The following is a 20375-nucleotide window of genomic DNA, read 5'->3' on the forward strand; positions in this document are numbered from 1 at the left end:
AGGTTTTATTTTTTAAATATAACGGCAACTTGAGGGGAAAAGTACAGTGAAAGATTCCCTATACAAATATAAATTATGAATTTAAAAATATTAATTTTGACATTTAACGTATCAAACTAACTCACATTTGTATCCACTAGTACTAGAAGTAAAATTACTTCACAAGTTATTTAATTGTCATTTTATTCATTCGGGTTTAACAAAATAGAAATATGTATCGTTTTACCAAGAAGGCAAAATAAATCATCAGTTCTGTCATGAATTTAGTTCGTAGCTCTGAAACTCGGAAAATTACGAATATATCAATTACGAATTATTAAAATTCTGCTCATAACATAAATTTTACGACATAAATTTTAGAAACTACCAAATTCCGAAAAGTTTAGTAAAAGCTCTTGACATTGTACACTTTCCTAAATGCGTTTTATACGTGGTGAAGACGTAAAATAAAAGTAAATCGGGTATCGAAAAAATCGAGCACGCTTTTCTTATACCTTGTTAAATAAATGTTGCCAGAAATAACCGATATAATAAACTAGCATATATGTGTTGTCAGCAATAAAGTTCTACTTATCAATTTTCTTTCCTAAAATGCAGCATAAAAATGCTATGTTTTTAATGATGTGGTAACGTTTTATAAGAATGAACATTTCAACAGCACTTTAAAATTAAATTTTCAAATAAACGTCAAAGTTGTATTGATATAGTAAAAATTGTATTCCAAAATGTACGAAAACCTTTAGTAGTTTTTTTTTCAATGTAAGGGTATTGAAAGCTCTGAGACGGTACTACAACCGTATTAATACCGTACTTAAATCTTTTTTAAAGTATTATTGAAGTCACGGACAATTTAAAGAGAACAGTCGTGTTGAATTTTGCTCAACTTTGAAATGCGACTTAGAAATTTTGGTTCTAATATAGAGCTTTCAGCGTAGCGTGCATAAACGAAAAGCCCCTTACTCCAACACAGAAAGCATATATGTATAAGAAATGAATATATGAAAGAATATATAAATCTATAGCTGTTGCCAAAAAAAATTTTTCCACTTTTCAAAAATATGCAAAAAAAATAAAAAAGCTGCAAAAACTTCATACAAAAGGATATTTTAAAAATATTCTTTTGCATGAATATTTTAAAAATATTCTTTTGCATGAATATTTTAAAAATATTCTTTTGCATGAATATTTTAAAAATATTCTTTTGCATGAATATTTTAAAAATATCCTGTATAAAAGTTGTTTACTGAAATAGCAACCAAACAATTTGACAGTTGAAATAAAATACTCATTTTGACACTTCGACAAATTGTGTGGCAATTGCTGATTTTAAATCTCTACGAAAGGAATTTGTGATCATTTAAAAGTCTACGTCATAACTAAATTCGCAATTCGTAGAATTCCACAAATGGAATTCATGATAGGGCTGAATAGTTTTTTAAGTTCTTGTATACGGTCTCAAAGAATCTAGAATCAAGAATTTTGAATTTTGACAACACAAACATTTTTACTATGTATAGGTATATGCAAAAATCATGAATTTTGAGTTACAAGGGTTTAAATTGGATGGAATGTTTACATTTCATATTTCATAAATATAACACACACATATTTATGAAAGTGCATGTGTATATTAAAAAAAACATGATTAATTTCTACTTCTGATTCTTCTGATGTTTAGTTAGCCCCTGAGATTTTATAAATTTCGCGAGTTAAAGAATTTTATTTAAAAAAAAATGGGTGATATTAAGGTACGTACATATATTATGTTCACCTCTTAAATAGCAATCAATAGGTACCTAAAATAAGACTAAATGTTTCAGATAGAATTTGCTGTACAAATGGGTGGACCAAAATGTGCAGATAAGGTCATCAAAGCATTGGATGGCATTGGAAAAGTAGAAGTCGATGTCAATTTAGGTAAAAAAATTTGATTTGACGAATTAGTACAATTGAATAGAAAAAGATACAATTTTAATAGCATTCAAAATTTATCCACACATAATTTAGGTAGGGTTATTGTAAATTCAACAGTCCCTTGGTCAGAAATTCAAGATAAGATTGAGAAAACTGGAAGGAAAGCGGTGCTTTGCGGTTTTGGAGGTTGGTAGTTTTCGTATTTTTATAATATACTACTAAAAATTTTAAATTTGAGTGGTTTTCTTTTGTTATATATAAACATATGTATGTGTATGATATTTTATTAGGACAATCAGCCGTTGTTATGATAAATAATAAAGAACGAAGCGTAAAAGGAGTTGTAAGATTTTCTGCTATTGATAAAAATTCATCTGGATGCGTAGTTGACGGTGTAATCGATGGTTTAAGTCCTGGTTTACACGGCATACATGTACACGAGTGTGGAGATTTATCACAAGATTGTAATTCAGTTGGTGATCATTATAATCCGAGAAATTCTCCGCATGGTAGTCCCATGGACCCACCTGATAAAAGACATGCTGGCGATTTAGGTAATATAAGAGCTGATGACAATGGCAGAGCAACATTTCGTTTCATTGACCCTGTTTTACAAGTATGGGAAATTATAGGACGATCTGTGGTTATTTCTCAAAATGAAGATGATCTTGGCAAAGGAAAAAATGATAGAAGTAGAGTCGATGGAAACACAGGCCAAAGATTAGCTTGCGGCATAATAGCACGTTCTGCCGGTATATTACAAAATTATAAAAAAATATGCGCTTGTGATGGAGTTACAATTTGGGATGAACGTGATAAGCCTTTAGCTGGAGCAAATAGAAGTAATTTAAAAACAAATGATAGTACCTAGACTCATAAAATATTATAATTTCAAAATGCTGGAATTTAGATTTTATTTAAAATGTAGATAGGTTGCATAGGTATTTAATTTTTTTGGTTTTTGTTTGGAGAAAATGTAAATAAATTAATCATCTAATAAAATTACATCTTGTGAATGAAATAAATCGGTGTCACTCTCTTCTAAAATTTGGTTTTCCATTGAATCCAATTTTCTTTTTTTTGAATTTCTTGGTGCTAAGATTTCTTCAATTTTCTTGCGACATCTCTTTTTGTATTCTAAAATCATTTCATTGCAGTGGGTGAACGGATTAATGGAAATTTTGGCATGTGTCTAAAAAATAAAGATGAAAAAAAAAATCGGATTCAATTTTCTCTAATAATAAAGGATACAATTTAGTGCGCAAGTATACTTCATATTGTTTATACATACTATTGATTTTAGAGCTCAGAAAAAATAGTAACACAATGTTAACAGTAGGGATTAAGTATCTAAGAGACTTTTAGATAGAAAAATAATTTAAAACTTAAAAAAAAAATATTTAATTAGCACAACATAAAGAAATAATATCGAATTTCATAAGAAAAACACAAAATGAAACAAATCAAAGAGTTCTTATTTTCTTATTCTATAATAGTAATAATATTATCTATTGATATTATTTGTTTTGGTATGAGAAGAGGCCCACATCATCCAAGAGGTGAAGTTGTAAAACGTTCTGCCAACACAAAACTTGATGAACATTTAGTTCATGAAGAGACGCATTTAGACGATGATTTAAATAAAATTGGAGTTAATGTTAACGAAAGTGCTTTAACTGAAGAAGAAAAACACTTTTATCATTTTAAAATACATGATAATGACAATAATAATGCACTTGATGGCTTAGAAATGTTATATGCTGCTTTACATCATGAACGTTCTCTAATGAAAACGGATTATGAAAATTCAGTAACAGCTGATGAACAACAATCAGCATTTGACCATGTAGTTGAAGTAATCGACGATTTCTTAGATATTGCTGATACAGATAAAGATGGATTTTTGCAATACCCAGAATATATGAGAGCAATTAATGATAATCAGCTTGATTAAAAATCTACTGAGTAAAATTTTTTAAAGAATGTGATTTTTATTAAAATTTGATTTGTTTTTTAATTTGTATACGAAAATGTAATTAAAAAACTGTAAACAGTATCTCAGTGTCATAATTTTGTTTTAAATATCTAATTTATATTTCTAGTGGCACGTACATACGTTAATACATACAAATATCAGAAAAACTCTTACCTCTAAATATTTGGGATTAGTTTCAGCCTCTATTATTGTATTTAAAAGGTCTATTGTGTTTTCGAATTCACTTTTATTTGATACTACATATTTTAGATCTCCAAAAGTATTTTTATAAAATAATGAATATGTATCAAAAAGAGATTCTGCAGCTTCATTACAAACTGTTCTGGCTATAATTAAGAGGCTACACATTAAATTTAACGACCCCTTCATTATAGCTAATTTGAAGGTATCTCTTAAATGCTCTAAAACAAAGAAAAAGTAAGTTAAACATTTTTTAAACAGCCTATATTTATAGATAGGTATGCACCTACCTACATACATACATACTTTTGATTGTCGCTGATAAACTTGAATCGGAATTTCTTGCAACGATGTCTAATGTTATTATTAAATATTTCCAATGATTAAAATTTGGATATAATGAAACTTGTAGAATTTTATTTGTTATCCCTCTGAGATTGGATATGACAATCTAAAAAATATGTATGTATATATATTTAATATAGTATAATACCTATTTACATAAGAATAAAAAATAACAGAGGAGTAAAATATTTATCTAGAATTTTGTCTTGCCTCTTTTAATAATTCGTAAAATTTTGAATCACTTGATATAGAGGATTTCCAATTATCAATTTGACCCAAAGCTTCTTTGGCAGTATCCGTGCTAAGCTCAAGTAAAAAATTCAAGCAAAGACATGTTAAGTACTCTAATGATTCTCCTTCTAGAAAGGGTAAAAGTTTTCTAAAGAAATCACTCGATATTATGTTTTCATTTTCTTGAAAATCTTTCAGTAAACGTAACATTGCTTCATCCAAATAGAAAATCAACTTTGTGTTCGATGAATCTTATATTAAATAAATAGTAGATAGTATTTAACTATTTAATAAACTTTGCATGATCATAAATTTCTTACTATGAGCGCAATTGTTAATGATGTTGGCAAATAATTCACTATTTGATTCAAGCATATCTGACATTACACACTGTATATGTTCAAAATCTTCTTCAGAATCACCTTGCTGTAATATGTATTCAGAGGCTGAAAGAATATTGCAATCTTGAAGAATTTTTAAAATATGTAAACTTCCTACATTCCAAGAAATAGTCTTGAAAACTTGACCAAGTAAATCCTAAACAAATATATGTTGAAATTCTAAATATAAGGAGGTTCATAGGTATGTTAGATATTATGTAGGAGGAATTACCTACCTGTTCTTTTAAATTTAAACTATTAATAAGAATTTTCATTTGGTTTTTATTCAATATCATTGAAATCTGTTCATTTTGCTTGTCGAATTCCTTAAGTTGTATGAATTACATATTTAAAAATTTGCTAAATTTCTTAAACAGATAATTTACCTCTATAATTCTCAGAAAATAAATTTTCATAATTATTTTACAAAAATGAAATTAATTTTTTTTTAAATCTAAGAGCAACTCTTTATTATTAATTTAAAATATTTTAGGAACCGGGTATTTTTTCTTTTGTTTGTTATTTTTACTACGCCATCTTTCGTGATTTTTCAAGACTGCAAAATATTGAGAAAGTAGAAGTTGTCTTTGTTTACACCGAAACCTTAAATTTTAGGATTTCCATTAATCCAATTTTGCAACAGTAATGCATAAAATATAATATATGTATGTATATATAGTATGTTATATAAAAACAATTTTCTAGAAAAGTACAAATTGGAATTTTTGCGGTCATGTTTGAATTGTGAATTATAAATGTAGTTATTTGTATGTCAAAATTGTATTTTTATTACGACCTGGTGTAAAAATATGGAATTAATTTTGTAAACAAAAAATGAAGTTCTCTTCTTTGCCTATATGCATGTGTACATATGTATGTTTTTCCATATCAAATGTGAATGTGCTCAAATCTCATTTTTTCCCTCGTTTTAAATTTTTTCAAAGTCGATGTCTTGAAAAATTATGGAAAATGCCAACTTATCACAAACTTGGAAAACTCCAGATGAAGTTAATATTAGTTTGAATCTAATTACGATATGACTAATGCGAATTAATTTTAGGTCTTAAAATTGCATAGACTCAAGAAAAAGAAAGATGCTCTTGCAGCAAGGGTTAGTAATGTTAAAATTGAGCAGGATAAAGATGTGATAAAGGAAGCTTTATTAGAAGCAGTTGTGGCCCAAAAAAGAAAGAATCCATTTGCGAAGTATGCCCACATAAAGGAAAACTAAATTTAATTAATTATTATTTCTCATTATTTATGTTAGAGGTAATGACCACTCAAGAAAAATTCAAAAAACCATATCTTCAGATGAAATTTTGAATTCGGAAGACACAATTTTTCAGTTAATTAACCCAACGGCAAGCTTTGAAAGCAATAAAGATAATACTAAAGGAGTAAAGAGCTCAAAACCACAGCCTTTCGATATAAAAACTTTTGCTAATTTATTTAATGAAACTGTTGAACCTGAAACAGACGATAATGAAAGGTCGGGAGAAAGATTACCCATTGATTGGGGATTAAAATTACGAATGCGCATATTGTGTGAAACGGATTTACCAGGAAGCAATCTTAAGTCTAATCAAGAAGCGAGTGGAATAACTGGATTCGTCAGATGTATAAATCGAAAACATGATATCGAGAACTCTAGCCTTGATATATCATTGGGTGCTAGATTTCATCAAGGTTTACATTATTGGCAACATCCAACATTACCTTGGCTAACTCTTTTTCCTCGTAATGCAAAGGAGAACAGTGGTTTTCAAATAAAAGAAAAAGAGCGTAATTTTTTAACAAAAGATTGGTCGGATAGTTTTCGAGGAGTTTTTCAATTATTGAGAGCAAGACAGTGTCCATATTTTTATTTATGTGCTAATCAATTCACAGTCTTATTCAGGTAAATGTACGAAAATCAATTCAAATGAAAGTTACAGTTTTAACATCTTTTAGATCTGCTGGAATAGGTGGACGAGCAGAGATGCACGCTATCATGTCTCCTACGACAAGAGGAATGCGAAATGCTTTACGGCAAGAGGAAATAGAATTTTCGATGCCATTAAAGAAAGATAATAACCTTAATAAATCAAATGAAGAGAATAGCAAAATATCTGAAAATTCAAATAATAGTAATAATCAAGAAAATCAAAATGATAGTACAAGAAATATTTCTAGTGATGATGATATGGAAGAAGAAAAATGGTTAGAAGATTTAGGTGTCGGAGAAAGTGAAATTAGAAAAATCAATACAGTACACGTGAAACGACAATTTAGTAAGGAAGTTTCTGATGATTTCAGTGATATTTCTGCAGTTTTGATAGAAGGTATAGAATGTCAAGCTTTGTTTAATTTCTTACTAAACTCCAAAAGTTCAATAGCCAATGTTGGACGTTTAGCTGGTATTCCACCTACTCTATTATCACCGGTTGCATTCCCAAAAGCGTCCATGCAAAGTCTTACTGTACGATCTAGTAAAGTGAGAAATGATGGAAAAGAATATTTTAGCGCAGAAATCAAGGGGATTATTCTTCCTAGCGTTTTACCATATATGACGTTTTTGCTAAGCGAAACAAAAAATGCATTTAGCGTTACTTTAACAGGACCTCCAAGCACTTTAGGCTTAACGAAAGTTGCCAAAAAGCTAATCCAAGAGGAGGGAATAACAGTGTCGGACCAAGTTTTTGGGAAAGAAAATTTGTCTGATTGTGGTTTGCAAGAAGAAATTCTTGATTTAATGTGTAATGTTCAAAGTGATTCAGTTAGTTTAATTGAAAGAATTTGCTTTAGTAAAGGTGTAGGTTTCATTTGGAGCTGATAATTAAATTAATCTTATATTTATATAATTAATTAGGTTATTTTCATTAACTGAATATACACATATACATAATATATAAATTTTATTGAATATATTTAAATTTTTTTTTTAAATCTAATGTATTTTAATGGTCGACAATTATTAATTCATCAATGCTCCAATCTTCAAATGAATGATCTGGCAAGTATCGTCTAATAATTATAGGAATTTTCTTTTGTTTTAATTCTTTCATTGCTATTTGTAGTGGATCTGTTTCACCTTCTAATTCTACCATAATAGGAGCGCACATTGCTATTTGAAGTGCTCGTGTACCAAGTACACGTGCCCGTTCATATTTTGTCATGTATTTAGTTGTAATCCTTTTTGATTTTGGTACACCACCTCCAGCTTGTCCGGGTGCAATAAGTTCTATATTATCCACCTCCTCTTCCTGATTTATATCATCGATATTATCATCTTCATCTACATCATCGAAATCATCACCACCGACACTAAAAAATCATACAAATTAACTTATAGTAGATTTATAAAATTTTAGAATTTTCTGGAAAATATTTACTCATCGTTATTGTAGTCTTCATCATCCATTTTTTATTAATTTTTAAAAATTAGTATTTTTTAAATTTTATTTATTTTCAGAATTGTTCAAGTATTTTATTATTTTGTGCAAGTAAAAATAAATTAAAAGAGACAAAATTTACAATTTAAATGTTTTTTAGGTACTGTCAGTTCCTGACAACAAAACATTCCTTGTGAAATTAAATTAAAATGTCATAGTGACAGTTATTGGATTTATTGAAACACGAAATGAAAATTGTAAAGTTTTGTCCCATTATTGAAAAGTTTTGTCCCATTATTTAGGTGAACTTCTCTAAATAAAATTGTCCTAAGAAAAAGTTGAAAAATGTTTTGGTTTAAAACTATGGTTTTGTATTTGTTAAATTTTTTTTAAAGTAATTATTTTAGAGACATCTATTGAGAATTTTTGTAAACTTGTTCACTTTTATTATGGGTATGCATTTGAATTATTTGAACAAAATAATACACTAGCGTCAATAATTTTAATTACAAATTTTTTTTTATCGAAACTTTAGCATCGATATTAGAAGTATGTAGATATAAGAGAAGTGCTACTGAAAAAATTTCACATAATTAGTAAAAAACTTAATAGAAAATGTAATCTGTGTTCTGCATTGGATTAACGAAATTGTAATATCTTTGTCTTTCCACGGATCTTTCCCCATTTTGATGCAAAATGATTTAGAATTTTTTCACTTAACGTTATTCTTTACCTTCCCAAGCTCAAAAATTGTATACCCTTTCAGTATTACCCTAAAAAGTACACAAACATACTTACTGTTCGCGCTCGTATGCTCATTTTGCTACCAGCACATTTCTCTATTTTCATTGTTTTAAAATATTTTTATTTATTTCTAGTTTGTTTAATTAAATAATTTGTTTTTATGTATTTAACAACATTACCTATACATACAATTTAAAAAAGAAAATAAAACAAAGTGAAAAAAAAAATTTCTTGCATCAGGAAAAGCGGATCTTCGGTATTTGGGTCATAAATTTTTTCAAACCGGAAATTCATTTTATTAAACTGCAATAAAAAAAAAGAAATAATAAGTGCATAAAAATTATTAATTGAGATTGGCTTCAAAAAATTTAAACAGAAAACCAAGAGGGTAAAAGATTTTTTTTTTGTGCTTTTTGTCAGTGCAGTTACAAGCTTGCTAACAGATTTATTGTTAATTGGTTTATGATTAATTTCGCATTCTACATGGTTAGAAATCTTAAATTTCTTATCTATACCTTTATTATTTAATTGTAGGCTTTAGTTGTAGGAAATTTGCAATTGTAGACAATATTGAATAAGGTTGTTAGATATTATAGGTTTGGAAAATTAAATTTGATTTTAAGAGTATTAGATGGCATCTAATTTTTCGATTGTTTTGTAAAAAATTCAAAGAAGGCTTCAACATATCGAAGAGTAGAATAATAAGAAGTTATAAACTCTACATACTAAAGTAGAGCTTTGGCCGAGCTTTTTACTCGTAACCACAGAATCAAAAAATTACACACATAAATTTTTGCGAATGATTTCCTATCTTATAGGCAGCGTGATTTAGAATTAATGTGAAAATTCCATTCATATTCCATAAGTTATTCAATTTAATTTATGACAAAAACAAAATGAGAAAGACGTGCCTAAAAATAAAATTACACTTGTACTACTTAATTTTTTTCAATAACTTCTAAAGCAGAACAGCTAAGAAAATGACTCCCATCTTGCCATCTGTGCTTAAACTCAGGAAAGCTGCATAGTTATGTCACCTAAAAAATTAAAATATTTTTAATTAATGAAAATTTCAGAAATTAAAATTTTTTGATTTTGAAAGGGTATGTGGTTCCAAATCTGAATTAAGAGATTATAAATAATGTGGACATTCATGAGAAATTCTTTGCTCTGAGATTTTCAGATCATATTTAATAATTGGCACAGAAATCTTCATAACTATAAGATTATAAAAGACAGGAACGGAATAATACGAGAAATCTGTTGAACCGTGAAAATTGTCTGGATATATAAAAGTTTTGTGTAATCATGAGACTTTATACAATAATATGTGACAGTGTGCTCGTATATAAGCATGTGTTTCACTCAAAATCTTTAATCTTTAATTACTTCCGACCTTAGTGTATTAATTCTACTAGTTAGGCAATTTATTTCTCTTATGCAGCTACTAAATTATTTTCTCTAATATTTTGTGTTTTAAATTATTAATTTATTTAGTTAATTATTAAATATTATAATCTCTTTAAAGGAAAGGTCTGTTGTAAAAGAAAAAAAAACTAATTAAAAAATATTAAAAATTTTCTAATTTTTATTAGAAAAAAATTAAAAATCTCGTTATCTTACAAATATACAAAATTTTCTGTTTAACTTATTAATATCATAATGTAAATATATGTAAATATTATTAATTAATTTTACATACCAACATAATTATAATCTGATAAACACACCTACATACATACTTATATTTATAAACTTTAATTTTTATTCTCGTATGAACGTATGTTCGAAGGGTATATTAAATTTTTGCCTTACCATTTGTAACGTTAAGAAATAATGATTTGAGGTATAGACTCAAGTATATGTTTTTGATCAGCGTCGAATTCTGATTCGATTTAAGCTTGTCTATCCGTTTGTTCGTCCGTCCATCCTAACGATAACTCAAAAACAAATTGAGTTAAACTCACCAAATTTTCACAAATGATTGAAATTTAAATTGGGTGTAATAGAAGCAGTGGTTCGGTTATCTGCCCTACAACAAAAGCTATTCTGTTATATCTCAGAAAATATTGAAGCTAAATAATATCAAAACTTCGCATAAGCAATTATAATTTTTGGGTTGTCATGTGGAATAAAAATCGTTGAAATTCCTCGACTCCTTATGGTACAGCTGCCATATAACTACTATTATCACTTAGTTATAATTTGGAAATTTTTGAAAATACAATACTGAAATTTTGCAAAAACTAATAATGGTAAAATGACCATTATTTTTTGTAAAAACTATTAAGATATCATGACCGCTTATGATACCTGCCATGTACAACTTTTAAAATTATTTTCGCTTGATCTCAGATATTATAGAGCCTATATAGTACTGAAATTTCGCATAAGCAAATATTTTATTATAGGGCTCTAATATTTAATAAAACTGGTATCAAAATTTCGAGACTTGACGATGTTTTTCTAAACTGTGAATTTCTAAACTGGCGATGGTAGCTGCAATAAAACTATTGAGATTAACATTGCGGAAATTTAGAACAAACGAATAAAAAATCAGGATTACGTGGTATAATTAATACAGAGCACATACTAATCATTCATTTGTACGGGTATCATAGAGTTGACACGGCCAACTCTACTCGTTTATTTTAATATCAGCGTTTTTGAACGTTTAACACTAATAAAATTAATCAAAAGATCATTTTCATTATTTTTGATTATACAAACTCTTTAACAACAACAAAAAAAAAAATAATTTTTTTTTAATTTTTAAAATAAAATTTAATAAAAAATTAAAAAAAATTAAAATTTTTTTTTTTTTTTGAAAATGATGTTTTCACGCGAAAAAATAATATTGCTTAAAGGTAAAAAAACAAAAAAAATATTATAAAAGCGCAGTCATTGAATAATTTTTTTAAACAAATCAGCCAACCAGAAATTCGCTATAAGGCATTAAAAAGAAAATAGACAAAATAATAAAAAAAAAATGAAAAAAAAAAATTAAATTAAATTACAAGTGAATAAATTCAGAATAATATTTATAAAATAATTATGTATGTATATGTATGCGTGTGTATGCAATTTATTTATATAAAAAAAAAATTAAAAAACACTAAAATGAATAAACATTCTTCTCTTTATATTTTTAGTTCCGAGAAACTATACACATGTACTCAATTTTATATACGTTAAGTAGGCATTAAAATTAAAATGAGGGTGGTTGGTTTTGGAAAAAAAATTAAAAAAAAAAATACAATGGCTAAACATTTAAAATATTAAAGAGCAGCAATTTATTTTTTAAGCAAAAAAAAGCAGAGAGAAAAAAAATATTTTATGCATTTTATTAAAAGTACAAAAATCAATTAGAGCACAAAAATTATTTGAATGTTTATGTGTGTATAGGCGAATTTGAATTTATGAGAAAAGCTCTACAGTCTACACGCATATAATCGAAAATTTGTCTAGGTGGGAAGAGTACTCTAAATTACACAAATTATACCTATACTAGATCATACTTAGTAAATTAATTTTGAAGAATTCAATATAATTTTAGAATTCTCTCTCTTCTATACTACTAATCACTTATCTATTCTTACATGTATGTATAAATATGCATGCATTTCATTGCCATAACTTGATATTGCAATTAAAGTCACATTTACTGCTATGTCACAGATCATACTATATCACAGATCACACAATAAGAAATTCTTAAAATTTAACGAAAATTGGACGTGTACAGCTTTATAGAACATAAAATTTTTTTAACTTCAAAGGCTACTGAAAAAATATTTATATTTTTCTTACTCGATGAGTGGCGGTCGGTTAGTAAGTCACATTCCATAAGTGCTGAAAGTTTGTTTTTTTCCAAGTAACATTCCAGCATTAGCAACAGTAACAGCTCTAACAATTAAGTGCACATTATCCCTTCAAGTGATATTCACCAGGCAACTGATAATTAACATTTTAATAATGAGTGTGAAAGTGAGCATCTGTTCTTAAGTAGGCGGCCACAAATAGCGTCAGTTTTGTAAGATATGACCATATATAGGCTTGGAGCTATAAAAATGAAAAATGTATAACCGTCTGTTACAATTTTGCTAAGAAGAAAAATAAAAAAAAAAATTACCAATATTGGATTCCATCCAAAGTCTATAAAATTGGATTTCTGAAAAAGGCACCGAAGAAAGCATTTTATTTGCTATTATGTTATGGTATTTTCCTAGTAGCAGACGTCCTATTAGATCACAGTATGTTTATTGATAAAATAAAAATCAAACTGGTTAGAATTCGTGAAATTGGTTACAATGAATGAAAATTAAAAGTATGGTTTGACATTAAAATGAGAATAAACAATCAACTTCATTCTCTTATTGTCACCTTCATGAAAATAATATCTCTGTGGCCAATAAACAACAAATGCTCTGCGATAAATGTGATGGCTTTAAAATAATTAGAAGTATTTGAAATGTGATGGTATCAAAAAATTTTGAAAATATCTTACACGTACAGTCACAAATCTCGTAGTTCCTAGAAGGCTAAGTATAGGTATACAAATTCTTCTAATAATTAATAACGAAAATTAATTTACTTTTAGTCACATGATACGTTAAGAGGTATTAAAGATGAGCTACTCCAATTAATTTTTTTATTGAAGGAAGAATCGAAAGCCAGAGAAATGTTTGGAAGGAAACAAATGTTATGGCTCAGACCGTTACAACTCTCTCCCATTTTATTAATTGTAAGTGCTTTACGCAAAAATAACAAAATTAACACTGAATAAGGTAGCATTAAACGGTATGATGAAGGTACAGAGAGTGAAAGTACAGAGGAACGGTATGATAAATTTGAAAGTGTGAGAGAGCAATATAAGGGAGTAATCGCAAAAGAAAAGGCGGAAGGTCAATTAAATCAATTAATTATTAATTTTTTTAATTTTATATTTTCAATATTTTATAAAATAAAAATTCTATAATAAATTTTTATATTTTTATATTAAAATATTTCACAGATCGGGAGAGAGAGAAAGAGTTCTAATTTTTATCTTTGCTATACTTAAGAACAAAATTAAAGAATTTTAGATTAAAATAAAAAAAAAAATATTTAAAAAATTTTTGCAATCAGTTTGCATTTTTATTATTTTCAAAAATTCTACATAATACTACAGAAGATTAAAAAATTAAAAGTAAAATAAAAAAGAAAGAAAATAGCAAAAAAAAAAATTTAAAATCCCTTATCGTCCTCTTAAATTTGTCTGCATTTTTTATTCTCTCTATACACACACACATATTTTATATGTGCTATTTGAAAACTATAAAATATTAAAGAAAAGAGTGTTAAAGTTCAACTGTACGAATGTATGTAGATGTAGTAGATCTATACGATATAGTCGAGTGTATACATATAAAAAAGGAGTAACGTGAAAACAAGAGAAAAACTTGTGTGAAAATGCAATAATTTTGAATACTTCAACTCGTATATGTACTACAAGTTTTTCAGTATGCATGTGCAACCATATTTTTATATTATATTTGTACATGCATAATTTTAAGGATATACAAATATATATATAGACGAAATAAGGATATTCTTCTGCAAAAGACAACCATGAAATGAAGAATAAATAAGTGTGTGCGATATGATAAAGAAGGCTGGGACCTCCTATGTTTTACGATAACAGATTCGAGAAAAAAAGTAGAAGAAAAGAAAAACCTCTAAGAAACTGTGTGAGAAAAAAAATTCATTTTTGTTTTTGTCTTCATATACAAGAAAATTGTGTTGTTTGTTCCCATCAGTTTTCACTATAAGAAATGAAAATAAATAGGATTTTTTTCTTTCTATATTGCATAGTTTGATTTTCTTTTAAGGATATTATAGTATACTTAGAGAATGATATCCTTGTTATCATTTTTATACACATATAAACATACGTGCTTCGTTTCCTTGTCTTCAGACTTTTATAAATGTACAATTGTGTTATGAATGTAGAGAAATATCGGAAAATGTTGGTATGTATAGCAATTTTTCTTTTTTTGTGTATTTCGAGGGTGTGGTTTCCAATTTATATATATTTTTTTTTTGCTTATTTTAAGGTTTTTTCTAGTATAAAATATGGTATATGACATATACTTGAAATGAAGAAAAATAGTTATATTATACAAGTAAAATATTAAAGGTGTTGCCAGAGTTCTATATAGATTATCCAATCTCTTCCACCTTGTAGCATCACACCACGGATGATTGGCCTAGCAAGGGCTGTGTACCATCCTGGTACCATACGGTACCATCCTGGGAATAATACCCTAAGTTTTGTTAACAAAACTCTTAGACGTTCATAAAGTCGACGTTGCTCTTTCGATGACCCTATCTATATGAGTATTCCATGAGAGGGCGAAATCTACGATTATCCACAAAAACTTCACTTCTCTGGAGTACACAATATGTTTACCAAACAGAGTGGGACTGTTAGTGCAACCATTGAGTTAGTGCAACCATTGAGTTCTTGCTGGGGTTTGTATTTAGACCCACGTCTTTCTACCGATCCTCAACAATAATTAGATTCTGTTGTAGAAAAGCAGAGACCGTAGACTGTCAATGCCTGTCGTTAGAAGGAGACTTGGTGTTGTACTAGGAGACTTGGTGATGGATCGAATTCGGGTTCGTGTTTTTACTAGCTTCCTCACCGGGCATTGTTAATAAATCACTTGCACAAATTGGTTAAAGTCGGACTCCCCTTTGTTTAGATTCAGCTGGTACGATGATATGTGACTGTTTTGCTCGGCCACCAGGAAGCATATATGGTTTGGGTGAGGCTTTAATAGTGTTGGGGAGCTCACATTCAACACCCTGAGGGATATCTAGGGTATGTTCTTGGAACCGAGGTAGTGTAAGTGGTATATGGCAGGGCTACAATAAGCCATAGCTGGCTGTCGTGGGTATAGGAAGGAGTTCCTTTGCCCGTATCTCTCTTCAGTAATCTACAATCTGCAAGGCACAATGATCTCAAATCTTTTGACTGTATACTTTAGGGCACAAAACAGGATTTTTGTTATAAGGAGAAGATGAACTGAATTGTTGGGTCAATGTCATTTCTTTAATTTAATTTAACCATATCTTCATATCTCTTCTTTCGAGGCTATATTCGTTGCAAATTAACAAACTGTGTCATACATTTTTATTTTGAGCCTCAAATCACAAAAGTTTGGCAATACTAAAGTCTATATTGTATCAAGATTTCAAAATAATAAGAAAAAAATATAAAAACAAGGAAAACATATTTTCTCTGTTTGTATAGAATGTCCTTATTTTTTCCTTTTGGTTTTTTGCTTGTCGCAGCGAAATTATTTTATAGTTTCCTCTTATATTTCGCATTTCATTGCAATTTATACATAAGTATATAAATTTTTTTTTTAGTTGCAAGAAAATATATTTCTAAGAAGAAGGAAGAAAAAGGGATGACAAAATTAAGGACAAACAAGAAGCAAACAAAAAGAAATTATAAAAATTGTCATTGTTTCAGGATGTTTTCCTTCCATTTTTTGTTCTTCTTTTTTTTCTTGTGATTTTGTTAGCTATTCAACTGTATTTCATTTTTGTATGTGTATATATATATATATATATATACAAAATATACAATAATAATTATATATTGCAGAAATTTTTAAATTGCAGGGAAATTTATTTATTTCTTTTCTTATATATTTTAATAGTTTATATAAAAATTCTCTATACATATATGTACATACATAAATATTTATTCGTAAAGATAAAGGATGGTCTTCTCTATATTTTACAAAAAAAATTATGCTCGTATGAGATTAAATGCATATTATATGAAGAGTACAAGTAGTTATAAAACAAAAAACTTCACTTATTTTAATTCGTTTATTTTTATAGAAATTATTTTTATTTATTTACTATGCTATGTGCAATTTACATACACCCATATATGTATATAAACCATATATATATATATATATATATATATATTAAGAGTATTATAAAGGATATTTGAATTGGTCAGTGAAAATTTTATTATATGCTTGACCAATAGAATTTTTAAAATATATTATAAATTTTTTATGTATGTACCAGGAATTTTTAATTTTAGAAATGGAGTATTTTTCTTTTATTGTTTTATTTTTGATTATTTTTTATAATTTATTTTCAAATGTGAGTTATACATGTATGTGTGTATATATGTGTATTGTTTATTTATATGTAAATGTAAAAATTAATTAAAATTATGCTCGTTACTTTAGAGAATTTTTTATTTTTCTATATAAAATTACTAAAATAATTTTTTTTTTTTATCTACTTAATCTTTTAATACTTTAAATTAATAAAATTTATATTGCATATTTTTGAATTCAAACAGAGTTCATGTACATTTATATTAAATATATTAAATGAGTTTATAAAACTAAATATTAAGACTATAAATAAAATGATGAGATTTAAATTAGATTTTAAGGATCTTATAAAGGATTTGAAATACATCAACTTATTTACATAAATTTATACAATATTTATACATTCGATATAGGAAAAATATAATTAACTTTCCAATTGATCAAGTTCAAAAATTAATTATAGTTTCAGTTGTCAGTAATATTAATGAATGCAAATAAAGAATTGAGATCCTTTGTTTGTAATTAAATTTCATAAATTTTAAGTATGGTTCCGGTAGTCAAGTCAAGTATGATTGGTTGATTTTCCTTTCAAGGAATCTATTTATATATTATTGAAATCCAATTGAGATATTTCAGATATTAGTCAATCAGTCTCACCGTACGTCTACACAAAATAAGATTAACTTTTAATAGGTGGCTCTATATTGATAGTGAAAAGAAGCCTTCTTCTTTTTTTCAAGCCGTTTTGGTTTTCTCTCAATCAATGCAAAATTGCCTTAAAACTACATTTCCAATGTTATCACATGTTTTAGTGCAAGCAATACCTGCCTTATGTAAGTACAATGTGAGACAGAAATTTTTTCAATATACGAGTATTTAGTGTAATTATCGTATTTCCCTACCTCAAAAGGTTTTATAATAATAAATTCATTTTCAAACTTTTATAAAGAAGCATGAAATGTTGCTCTTTAACGTAATGGCCTGGTACTCTCTCAGCGTTCAGTTACTGTTTTCAAACTTCATTTCTCTTGATAAAGTTTGTCATTTGCGAATTTTGAATTTTATTTTCGACTGGTATTGAATTATAAAAACAGTCTTGTGAGATTACGAAAGAGACAATATTAGATAAGAAATTAAACACATTTGTGAGAGAGTATATACGAATGGGAGAAGTTTTGTAAAAACTCATTTAATGTAAAATTAACAATTTGCTCTTAACTTTAAAAACCAACAGTAAAATATAAAAAATTTCTTTGTAATCTTTATTTAACAAGCAATTTCAAATTTTATTAACTTCGACGAAAAAAAACAACACTAAATTGTTATTACTCAATAAAAGTGTTATAAAAAAAAAGTTCAACAATGTTTTATACAATGTAAAAGATCTTGTATATTTTATTCGAAAAATCCTTATATATAAACTAGTATAAAATAAGACACATGTGACACTTTTCGACAACAACAGTTAAAATTTGGCTATAAAAAAAATTTTTTTGAATAACTTCTCAATATAAGGAAATAAAAATCAAGAGAAATTAAATTCAAAAAAAAAAAAATGGAAATAAATTTTTTTTTATTTATATTTGATAATAAAAAATCGTCAAAAAATCATAAATAATTGAATTGATTTTAGAAAAGTAAAAGAAAATAAAAAAAAATAAATAAATTGCCAGTAAAGCAATACAAATGAATTTTATATGGCGCACTCAACAAGACGTTAAAGTTGTGGCGAAAACAAAAATTTTCTTTTCCCTATATTGAAAAATTTTCCTATGTTTCCTTTTTATATAATTCTTTTTTAAAAATTATCATTATTGTTTATATTTTTCTATTTGATTTTTAATATTGTGTGCTTAAAAGTATGTGAATGTGGAAATTTATATTTGTAATATGTATATATATATATATATATATAATCTATAAGGGTGTGAATTGAATTTCCTCTTAAATCCTTAAAATTGACTTGACAAGCAAAAAGGAGAAGAACATAATTTATAATATACTTTTATATTAAAGGCAGTTTTTATAACAAACAATTACCTAATAAAAATACCACAAACTTTATTTTTATGGCTCTTTATTTCTTATATTGGAAAAAAGTTTCTATATATACGAACCATACCATATATTTGATATTTGCGGCAAATATTTGATTTGTGGGGCAACCCCCCTACTTTTTCTTAATGGAATATATAGAAAATTCAAAGATTCTTAAATAAAATAATTTGTTTTTGCAATTTCTTAATGTTAAAAATTACTAGAATGCAAAGTTACAAGTTTGCTTCTTGTAATTCTTTAGATTTTTCCGAAGGAATTCCATAATTTTCTGAATTTGAGTTTTTAAATAGTGAATTTTTGATTTTTCTTCTGTTTGACTTTATAATGCTATTCTTGTAAGAGAAACATTTATAATAAAGAACCCCTTTTTTCGAATCACAAATTTTTTTTTACTTAATTTAATATTGAAAAGATTTTATCGAAATGCTTTCAATATATTTGGGAATATTTTACGTATATATATATACACTTATATACTAGAGAACTTGGGAAGAGTATCTTATATATGTACAATACATAACATGTTATGTATACAGGGTGATTCAGTTAAGATTATAATATTATATATCATTGTTTAGGGCATCAAATATGGGTAAAATTTTTGTTTGGAATTAGTTATAAAAACTCAACGGTTTCCGAGAATTCCTGTACTCGTATCTAACGAATTTTTACGAAATTTCTACTTGCTCACGCTTTTTTCCGTTAGATCTTTTTGCTCACGCTTTCCTATAACTTCACTTTTAAAAAAGATAGAAGTTTCAAACGAACAGTTTCTGTTTTATTTGAAATACTTTCGGAATATCAAGTATTCGAACTTTGAAAAACATTAATTTTTTCCATTTTGTATTTCTTTAATTTTCTTCATCCCCACAATTTTGTGTGAAAGTTTTGGAAACTTTAAAATTTTCTTTCACAATTTTGGCAACTTTATTAAGTTTAAATTTTAGTCGTCAAACGTTGAAAAATCTTTTACGGTACAGGAGATATGGCACAAAAACCGCTTTTCTATGCCTAAATTTTA

The 20375-nt window shown here is 27.2% G+C and overlaps 5 protein-coding genes across 8 annotated transcripts; 3 read left to right on the top strand and 2 right to left on the bottom strand.

The window, feature by feature from the left end:
• Positions 1 to 1598: 1598 nt before the first annotated feature.
• Positions 1599 to 2922, top strand: LOC129606760 (copper chaperone for superoxide dismutase). Of its 2 annotated transcripts, none has more exons than XM_055517283.1 (4): positions 1599 to 1748; positions 1821 to 1917; positions 2008 to 2100; positions 2205 to 2922. In XM_055517283.1, exons 1-4 carry the CDS (start codon positions 1734 to 1736, stop codon positions 2783 to 2785), a joined length of 786 nt encoding a protein of 261 aa, XP_055373258.1. In that variant the 5' UTR covers positions 1599 to 1733; the 3' UTR covers positions 2786 to 2922. The 2 variants fall into 2 exon arrangements, with proteins under 2 accessions (XP_055373258.1, XP_055373259.1); XM_055517284.1 differs by having other exon boundaries at positions 1611 to 1748; positions 1825 to 1917.
• LOC129606759 (uncharacterized) lies at positions 2900 to 5574 on the bottom strand. Of its 2 annotated transcripts, none has more exons than XM_055517281.1 (7): positions 5433 to 5574; positions 5283 to 5372; positions 4987 to 5203; positions 4646 to 4917; positions 4397 to 4541; positions 4064 to 4311; positions 2900 to 3106 (listed from the first exon to the last, which is right to left on the bottom strand). In XM_055517281.1, the coding sequence occupies exons 1-7, from the start codon at positions 5460 to 5462 to the stop codon at positions 2900 to 2902; spliced, it is 1209 nt and encodes a 402-aa protein (XP_055373256.1). In that variant the 5' UTR covers positions 5463 to 5574. The 2 variants fall into 2 exon arrangements, with proteins under 2 accessions (XP_055373256.1, XP_055373257.1); XM_055517282.1 differs by lacking the exon at positions 2900 to 3106 and adding an exon at positions 3457 to 3590.
• On the top strand, positions 2968 to 3970 carry LOC129606761 (multiple coagulation factor deficiency protein 2 homolog). The gene has a single exon (XM_055517286.1). The coding sequence runs from the start codon at positions 3368 to 3370 to the stop codon at positions 3866 to 3868; it is 501 nt and encodes a 166-aa protein (XP_055373261.1). The 5' UTR covers positions 2968 to 3367; the 3' UTR covers positions 3869 to 3970.
• Positions 5575 to 5933: 359 nt separating the features above from the next.
• LOC129606833 (protein downstream neighbor of son homolog) lies at positions 5934 to 7995 on the top strand. Of its 2 annotated transcripts, XM_055517411.1 has the most exons (5): positions 5934 to 6053; positions 6107 to 6252; positions 6314 to 6943; positions 6997 to 7367; positions 7422 to 7995. In XM_055517411.1, the coding sequence occupies exons 1-5, from the start codon at positions 6009 to 6011 to the stop codon at positions 7856 to 7858; spliced, it is 1629 nt and encodes a 542-aa protein (XP_055373386.1). In that variant the 5' UTR covers positions 5934 to 6008; the 3' UTR covers positions 7859 to 7995. The 2 variants fall into 2 exon arrangements, with proteins under 2 accessions (XP_055373386.1, XP_055373385.1); XM_055517410.1 differs by having other exon boundaries at positions 6997 to 7995.
• On the bottom strand, positions 7924 to 8597 carry LOC129606834 (DNA-directed RNA polymerases I, II, and III subunit RPABC2). Its single transcript, XM_055517412.1, has 2 exons — positions 8418 to 8597; positions 7924 to 8349 (listed from the first exon to the last, which is right to left on the bottom strand). The coding sequence occupies exons 1-2, from the start codon at positions 8444 to 8446 to the stop codon at positions 7983 to 7985; spliced, it is 396 nt and encodes a 131-aa protein (XP_055373387.1). The 5' UTR covers positions 8447 to 8597; the 3' UTR covers positions 7924 to 7982.
• Between the last annotated feature and the right edge of the window lie 11778 nt (positions 8598 to 20375).

Source organism: Condylostylus longicornis, unplaced genomic scaffold, assembly GCF_029603195.1.
Source record: "Condylostylus longicornis isolate FDR11 unplaced genomic scaffold, ASM2960319v2 ptg000022l, whole genome shotgun sequence".
Taxonomy (NCBI): Eukaryota; Metazoa; Arthropoda; class Insecta; order Diptera; family Dolichopodidae; genus Condylostylus; species Condylostylus longicornis.

Coding starts and splice junctions, on each gene's coding strand:
- LOC129606761 (XM_055517286.1), top strand. CDS start 3,368: ATGAAACAAATCAAAGAGTTCTTATTTTCTTATTCTATAATAGTAATA.
- LOC129606834 (XM_055517412.1), bottom strand. CDS start 8,446: ATGGATGATGAAGACTACAATAACGATGA. Junction 8,350..8,417: donor GAAGACTACAATAACGATGA/GTAAATATTTTC, acceptor ATGATTTTTTAG/TGTCGGTGGTGATGATTTCG.
- LOC129606759 (XM_055517281.1), bottom strand. CDS start 5,462: ATGAAAATTTATTTTCTGAGAATTATAGAG. Junction 5,204..5,282: donor GTTTAAATTTAAAAGAACAG/GTAGGTAATTCC, acceptor ATATTTGTTTAG/GATTTACTTGGTCAAGTTTT. Junction 4,542..4,645: donor TTTACGAATTATTAAAAGAG/GCAAGACAAAAT, acceptor CATATTTTTTAG/ATTGTCATATCCAATCTCAG.
- LOC129606760 (XM_055517283.1), top strand. Junction 1,918..2,007: donor AGAAGTCGATGTCAATTTAG/GTAAAAAAATTT, acceptor CACATAATTTAG/GTAGGGTTATTGTAAATTCA. Junction 2,101..2,204: donor GGTGCTTTGCGGTTTTGGAG/GTTGGTAGTTTT, acceptor ATATTTTATTAG/GACAATCAGCCGTTGTTATG.
- LOC129606833 (XM_055517410.1), top strand. CDS start 6,009: ATGGAAAATGCCAACTTATCACAAACTTGGAAAACTCCAGATGAA. Junction 6,253..6,313: donor AGAAAGAATCCATTTGCGAA/GTATGCCCACAT, acceptor TATTTATGTTAG/AGGTAATGACCACTCAAGAA. Junction 6,944..6,996: donor CAATTCACAGTCTTATTCAG/GTAAATGTACGA, acceptor AACATCTTTTAG/ATCTGCTGGAATAGGTGGAC.